Here is a 7,663-nt window from a genome sequence, read left to right on the forward strand (position 1 = left end):
ACCTGGTGTTGTTTAGAATCTGAATAAATAAAGATGAGAGAGAAGCCCCTATAAAGGAATTTTATTATCATTTTGTGACCTTTAGCTTCAGAGTTTGGTGTTTGAGTACACAGTATAGAAACTAGCTGGTGAACTGAGTGAATTAACTCAAATTAGTATCCAAAATTTCTTTTAATTTAAGACTTTGTTTTACCACGTATTATATTACGATGTAGACAACAATTTCGAATTATGAATTTGCGAATTTTATTACTAAAACTAATACCTCCAAAATAATTTAAATATAATTCCATTTCATTGATCTAATGGTTTATGATCTTTAATTGGTTAATTATTGGTAGTCTGGATCCACTGCGGTAATTCATTTTATTTGGCAAACCAGTAATAGTCATTGATTCCTGGATAACAATACTGATATGCCCCAGGATGCTTAATAGGAGTCGTATTCCTATCTTAGTCGTTCCATTTATCGTCCTTGGCACCGAAAACATAAATGAAGTCCCCGTAAATCCTTTACAAGGCAAATTATAGGACTTAGGATTGAGATATATTGGAATATATTAATAAATGTATGTACTTGATTTATAAGTTGAGACGCTCAGTGTTCGCACGTGAACAACTTCATATAAAGACCTCATTGCTCGCCCTATTAGTGTTACCCAGGGGCGTATTGATCGCGATCTGGTTGTACGTCACTACCAAACTGAGGTCCAGATCGTAATGTAAAATATATTATATCAAGGTCATTCGCAAAACCTGATACCAAGGATTGTAGCGGGCGATGTCTATATAAGGAAGAGCTTTCCATTGGCATGCCCTAGACTGGTCACCATAGCATCTGTAGAGTCTATGAAAAAGGGTTAAGGGGATTAACGTCATTGATTAGCCATTGACTTGAGATATTTATCATATAAGCTTTGTTAAAATACATGATAACTGCCCCCGAGTTTGTTTGGGATTTCAACAGACACAATGTTGAATGATTTCAATAAAGCACGTGTATAAATCAATATTGATGGCGCCTGAGGAAGTGTCTCCAAGACTATGTATGGCGAAAATCACAAGGGTCAACCAGTGCCGGTAAATACTCTACTGAGCTAGATCATCTACGTTAAAATGTATACAGGACCAAGTTATTTTGTGTTAGAAACAATCGATACAATGCGCGCGAGGACCGCTTAATTTCAGAAGGGAAGTAAATAACCCTTATATTTTTATTGTGAAAAAAGGGGTTAATAGAAGTGGCGATAAAGATATTTAATAGTTACTACCAAAAGTTATAGAGTGAACCGACTCTGTGGGAAATGAGAAAAGAAAAAAAAATTGAAAAGAAAATGGGATTAAGGGAGGAAACTGGAACTATTCCACTCGAATATTACAAGTATTCCGGTAAATCTATGGCTTAATAGTGACTAATATTGTTGTTGCAGTTCCGGTTATTAAGTTATTTAGCTAACTATATCGTTGAACCGACGGCAATTGCAAATTCATTTATGATCCATACTTTATTTACCGGCTTAAAGTCGGTCTGGACAGGGGGAAACTGAGCCCGATGTCTTGAATATATGGACCGAGAAACCATGAAAATAAAATAGAAAGTAAAAAAATGCGTACTTTACAAAATAGAAAATCAGATGAGCAGCAATTGATTGGTGGGGGTGGGGGGGGGGGGGGGGGGTGGGGGGGTATGCATCCAATGCTAATTTACCTCTAAGACATGCATGATTGTTCTTTACTGATGATTACTGTACTTTTATTTTTACTAAATATTTACATATTACATACTGCAGACAATACTGTTATTATGCAAGATATCATAATTCTTTCAGCTCCATGCATTTGAACCAAACTCTTCAATTAGTTTAAATTCGTTTCCTTGCATGTACTGTACACTCAATTTTGATCATTTTTATGAGCGACCACTCAATTGGAATATAGCATGAATTACTTCGGCAGAATTTCGATCTTAATGGACATAAATGCCACATTTCAAGGATTCTGTTTAATAGTAGTCATAACCCAAATATTTAGTTCAACCATATCAGTAATCGTTCTAACTCGGCGCCTAATTGGCTTTTATGTCATTTATCCGTGGGGAATCCTATTAAATAAACTTGATAATTTTTACCTTGAGAACTATTCAAGTTAATGCACTAAAACGTATGTCTCTCCATTTTTGTACCTTTTAAGGGCTGATATCATAATCGTTTGTTGAATTCGTGAAATAACGCTGTGATCCTTGACCACATGCTCATTTATGGAGAATGAGGCTCATGTCGATGTATTTTTTTTTTTTCACTTGAAAATACCAACCGTATAATTACATAGAAAAGTGCATGACTTCATCAAAATGTATATATACATCATGCAAGTTCCACAAATTATCCTCGTAGCACATGAGCATTTAAGACAACTTAGGACTTGAAACAGGCCGATTCAAAAACAGTTGTCGGCCTCTTTTGAGAGGCCGTATTTTTCATTGTTGAGGGGTAAATGAGTTAAATTTAAAAGTAGTTTATCTTTACACAAATGTATTCGTTAAAACTGCAGGTGACCGCCAAAGGTGGAATTCTAAGTATTCTTAGCATTTAAAATTCTATAATTTGTAGGGAATTTGTCAAAACAGATTACTATCATGAAATGGTTCATTCAGTTGGGGTATTTTGTTTTTATCTATGGATGTTTGGAGAATTTTTGATGGCCTTTGTCACATCCAGCTATCCCTGTTCGTAGGACTGACTGTACTTGATCTTGATCTACGCCCGTTAAGAAGAACATACTTGGTTTCAGTCACATTGGTCGATTTAATGTCACTCTTGCACCGGGTCTTGCACCCATCCTACCAAGGTCTACTTTTATAAGTTGGATAAAGCCACCAGCCGGGTCGGCAATATGATGCACCAGACCAGTAACTAATCCAGTTTTAAACGGATCTGAACTTCCGATCCTTTCTGAAACGTTAAATAATAACGTAGCTTACGGAAATCCACAAGTAAAAAACCCCAAGCTGAATTCAAAGGTGGTCGCCTGTGTTGGTGGCGCTGCAGGCCCCATTAGTATGACAGAAACTGTTTACCATGTGGTTACCAAACCCTTACGTATCAAAATCATTTAAAAATAATTATTGGATGGTAAGATAATCCAATCAAGCCAAATGGTATTGCTACCGACGTGGAAATCTAGAACTTCTAAATTCAACAGCGTTCCTGTGGATGCCAGTGTTTATGTTCAATATATCCAGAAGACACTAGTCACACCTTCACAACACAGTGGGTCACCTACATTGGAATAACAATTTCACTAGTTTTTCAGCCATATCTTTGGTCTAGTGCTATTACTATGATAGCACACATTGCAAAGATATGCCCATTACGGTAGCAAGCGGCGGTGAAAATATCCTTGTCATTATCAAGAAGAGCCTGAGTTGCAGCATCAATGCCATTATCACGGACTGCTCCAACATACACCAGAGATACAACCTTACAAGGCTGACATAGTGCTTCTTTCATTATCTCAACCCTTCGTCTGACCAACTCACTTACATTCTTTCCAAGTTTGTCACACACTTCGCGTTTGTATTCTGTCACGTTTTCAAACTGAAGAGTTAAGGTCTCGAGGATAATGTCTCTGATACAGGCAATTTCTTTGTCTATTGAATTATTACAGCTTGTACTTGATGATTTTTTCAGAGAAAGAAATGGCGAGCTGTCGACACTTAGCCTTGCTGTAATGCTTGATCCACTTTGCTGGCTTTGAACACTGCTGGTAGAGGAATCGGAGCTCAGATCTGGAAAAATAGCATCTTCAGTGTAGCCCAGTGGCAGTCCTGATGGGCCATGGATCAGAGATGATATCGTTGGGCATGAGATTTTTCGAGATTTGCTTTGCTTATCCTCCGATCTGGAGTTAAAATGGAATTGTGAAAAGAGAGAAATTTTCCTCGTTCGCTTTGAAGGCTTAGGGGAATTCTTTCTCCACTTCTCTCCTTTTTCTCCTTTTTCTGAGCCTCTTTTATCAGAGCAAGAACAAAATCCTGAACTACCAAGTGTTGGACTACGCGGTGATGGAAGCGGTGAGATATCCTTCTCGTGGCCAGAATGGAATTGTATGGGATCTGAAACCATTCTTTCCTGTGTCGAATAACAATATATAACATGTGGTCCTGTTTCTCCCATGCTATTCTGTCACAGACAATCTACTCAAAAACCCTGATGAAACAATTTCTGTAAAATTATGAGCTAATGCGTTCAATGCTTGATACTCTAAATGAATCTGATATCTAGTCGCCCGTGAGTTCGTATTTAAGAGAGTGCACGCTGACAGTCAAATATACTAAATTCCCAGAGCATTGTCATTTACCTGTTTATCAGTCACTTAATCTGACTCCTGACATTCCTTGAGTTGTTGTACGACCTTCTGCACGTTCAATGACTATATCTCCACATATTAGTTTATGTGCACCAGCTTGAGTCGGACCGTTTAACCAAAGCAGGTATTCGCGTGCGACTTGTCTGGCGGTGAAGGTTATATTAACACATGAGGATTAACGATTCCATATGTTTTGACTTGTAGTAAACTCACGCTGGGATGCCTATAAAGACGACACTAAATTCTGTTCCTTCTGTTTTGTTCTTCCTGATATTGATACACTCAATAATTCCGTCCTGAAGTTGTACCAGATTTCTTGCAATAAAGGCGCCTAAGACTTATTAAAGACAAAGCTCATGAAATTGATAATTATAAGAATATTCTAAACACGATAGATAGCGAACTTATCACCTAAGAATCACTTATGTCCCTTGATGCTAATTCGTCAATTTGACGAAACAATAGACGAATTTGAAGAGGCTTAACCATGACTTTGAAATGGGCACAATTAATTCGGACAAACTGCAAATTTGAAGGATTTAAGGAATGAACATTGATTCCATCACGACAAAGCATAAAAGTTGCCGCGCGCTATGACCTTCATAAAACAATGTTTGTCGTAATGTTGGTGGTATGGCCGCCATGTATAACTATCCATGCAATTACTAGTCCATGTTTGTACAGGTCCAACACCCTTGTAATTAACTTTATTTACTTTGAAGCAAACGGGATATTTTTGTGTTTGAATTGAAATAAACGACCTGTTTTTTTTCGTTTTGTTTGAAGGATTATGACTTTGGCCTTTTGATTGACGCACCTTAAGTTTGTTTATACAAACTGTTATTCTGATCTATAATGAAGACCGTGTTCATAATTATAATAGCTGGCAAACTGATAAAATGACTGACTGTAGTATTCTATGAATCATAAGGCCTTTCGTGCTTACAACAGTTTGTTTATATATTTTTTGTTCTGCACTCTTTGATCATCTGATAAAAGCACCATTAAAAACGTCTTAGTCTAGATCTTAGAGATCTAAGCCATAAAAGTAAGCCGACTGGTAAGGAAACGGCAGATAATAGAGGTCATGGCTCCAACAAATTGATTGCTTTGATTGTCACTTGACTTGGGCAGGGGGAAGTAAAGGAGATGGGCTACAGGGGCTTATCTCTCTCTCCCTCCCTATAAACCTCTAAATTTTACATTTTATCACGCTCTGTCTCGACCCCCTCCCCCTCCCCCCCTCCCCGACCCCTTCTACTCGTCATCGTAGTCCCCCCACATCCCTTAATTCCTCCTTCTCGATATCTGAAGACCGTGTTCTGCGGTCCCCATCACTGATCCCCATCGTTTTCTAAGTACTGTTTAAAAGACGAGCCGGAGTGTTTTATCGGGTGTAAAACACGAGGCGCAGCCGAGTGGTTTTAGACCCGATAAAACACGGTCTGCGAGTTTATTAAACGGCTTAGGAAACTGATGATGTTGCTTTCATATTGTACAGAATACTTTACGAAATGAACCAAGTTTGATAGAGAAAATCCAAGTTAAAATTAATGCAAATGAAGACGAATCTATATCAGATATAAAATCACCTTCATTGCCATGATTCCTATTGTGTTTCCTTCATGAATTATTAATGCGTTTTCTAATTACATATTCAAGCAATTTATTGGCAATCGCTTGGGAGTCTCTGGAGTTATGCAAGGTGCACAGGTATACTAAACAAAATGACGGTTTATCATAGTTTATATCCCCAACCCCCACCCTATGTAGGGTTTAAACTCAACTTGTAAAGGAAATTCGTAATGCATGTCTCGCATTCCACTTTAGTTACCTCACTTCCAATTGCTGCGAGCCATGAGGCGAGCAAGAATTATCTTTACAATTGGGATCCCTGTGTGGTATCTCGATGTGTGGTTGTCGAGATGATTTTCGGAGTATGCAGTATGTTTGTTCAGCGGGTTTTATCATAAATTTGTGTGACGTTAAAAGCACGTTGCTCGATTTGGTGTTTACCCAGGTTCGCTTTTTAAAGATAAAATAAGCCATCTTTTTCGAATTCTAATTATGTCAAACACGAACTTTTTTATTGCTGGAAGCATTCATCAAGGTCATGAACGATTTAATAACATTTTACGGGGAAGACTAAGTTCTTTTATGAGTTTTTCAGCGCTGTTATAAGGCTCAGACTTTGCCAATCGAACACTGGACTGCCGCCACAGTAGATAAGATCTTTACGGAAGGAGACACCATGTACTTGAGTGCACTTAAAATACAAACCATCCGGATACCGAGAGGTTGTCACTCTATTTTCTGCCTGACAGAGCTCGCTGGTCCTCGCGCGCCTATTCGAGGCAAACGAAACAAAACAGTCGGCCATTGACGCACGTAATATACTGATATCACACCGATTGCCCACTGAGGCAAAAAATAATCAATCATCTATTATAGTAACAAATGCTGATCTACCTATTTTGGTAGAGCCCAGCGAGGCACAAAACAAAACAAATGACTTTGCAAGAATCCCTCTGGGGGCACTGACAATCGAGTTTTCCCTTTCTAACACTAGCTTAAAGAAGTAGAACGTCCCTAACCTTCTAGGATAGGGACTTTGCAAGAATCCCTCTGGGTGCACTGACAACCGAGTTTTCCCCTTTAAACTAGCTGAAAGAAGTAGAATTTTCTAATCTTCAAGGATAGGGACTTTGCAAGAAATCCTGTGCTTTCTGAGTTTTCAGAATATCGAGTATTAGGATTCCTGTGGACGTGGGAAGCTCAATCTCCGCACACTCGGCTCTAATTTCCAGGCGTCCACAGGAATCCTAAACTTGATATTCCGAAAAGTTCGTCTCTACTGAGTCTGGAGGGGAAAGTGGAACCGCTCGCCGTCTAAAGAAACCCTGTTCGTTTTGAATGCGAGGTTATAAAAATGAGAGTAATCATGTTCTGACCTTGATCTGGCTCAAAGCTATTTTGAATATTTATAAAACGCAAAGGACGCGCCCGCATGCCAGCAGGTGAACGGTACAGATTGACTGACTCTGGAAGAGACCCGATTTCATTGCCAACCCTTATTTGGTTGACCGCGCGAATTTTCGCAATTGAACCCGGGGGGAGGGGAGGGGGGTGGTACTCCCCTATATTTGCTATACGGGTATGTGCCGCCCTTATAGGGTATGGTTTTTCGGCTTTTGGGTCTGGGGTAGGGTATCATTTTTTGACATTTTGTCTGGGATAGGGTATCATTTTAGTCTGGGATAGGGTTAACGATTTGGTCATTTTTGTCTGGCGAATA

The 7,663-nt window shown here is 38.9% G+C and overlaps 1 protein-coding gene across 2 annotated transcripts; it reads right to left on the bottom strand.

Annotated features, from left to right (window-relative positions):
• Window positions 1-378: 378 nt before the first annotated feature.
• LOC116300846 (uncharacterized) lies at window positions 379-4,766 on the bottom strand. 2 transcript variants are annotated; one of them, XR_004197656.2, is made up of 2 exons: window positions 4,360-4,766; window positions 379-847 (listed from the first exon to the last, which is right to left on the bottom strand). XR_004197656.2 is itself a non-coding variant. In XM_031709804.2 (2 exons), exon 2 carries the CDS (start codon window positions 4,122-4,124, stop codon window positions 3,309-3,311), a length of 816 nt encoding a protein of 271 aa, XP_031565664.2. In that variant the 5' UTR covers window positions 4,125-4,130; window positions 4,360-4,747; the 3' UTR covers window positions 1,783-3,308. The 2 variants fall into 2 exon arrangements, 1 of the variants encoding a protein (XP_031565664.2); XM_031709804.2 differs by lacking the exon at window positions 379-847 and adding an exon at window positions 1,783-4,130 and having other exon boundaries at window positions 4,360-4,747.
• Window positions 4,767-7,663: the final 2,897 nt, after the last annotated feature.

Source organism: Actinia tenebrosa, unplaced genomic scaffold, assembly GCF_029948245.1.
Source record: "Actinia tenebrosa isolate PJP-AT-01 unplaced genomic scaffold, QUT_ActTen_1.0 PGA_scaffold13__45_contigs__length_12533684, whole genome shotgun sequence".
In the NCBI taxonomy this organism is placed as follows: domain Eukaryota; kingdom Metazoa; phylum Cnidaria; class Anthozoa; order Actiniaria; family Actiniidae; genus Actinia; species Actinia tenebrosa.

Excerpts from the sequence above, each read along its gene's own strand:
- LOC116300846 (XM_031709804.2), bottom strand. The coding sequence starts at position 4,124 with ATGGTTTCAGATCCCATACAATTCCATTCTGGCCACGAGAAGGATATC.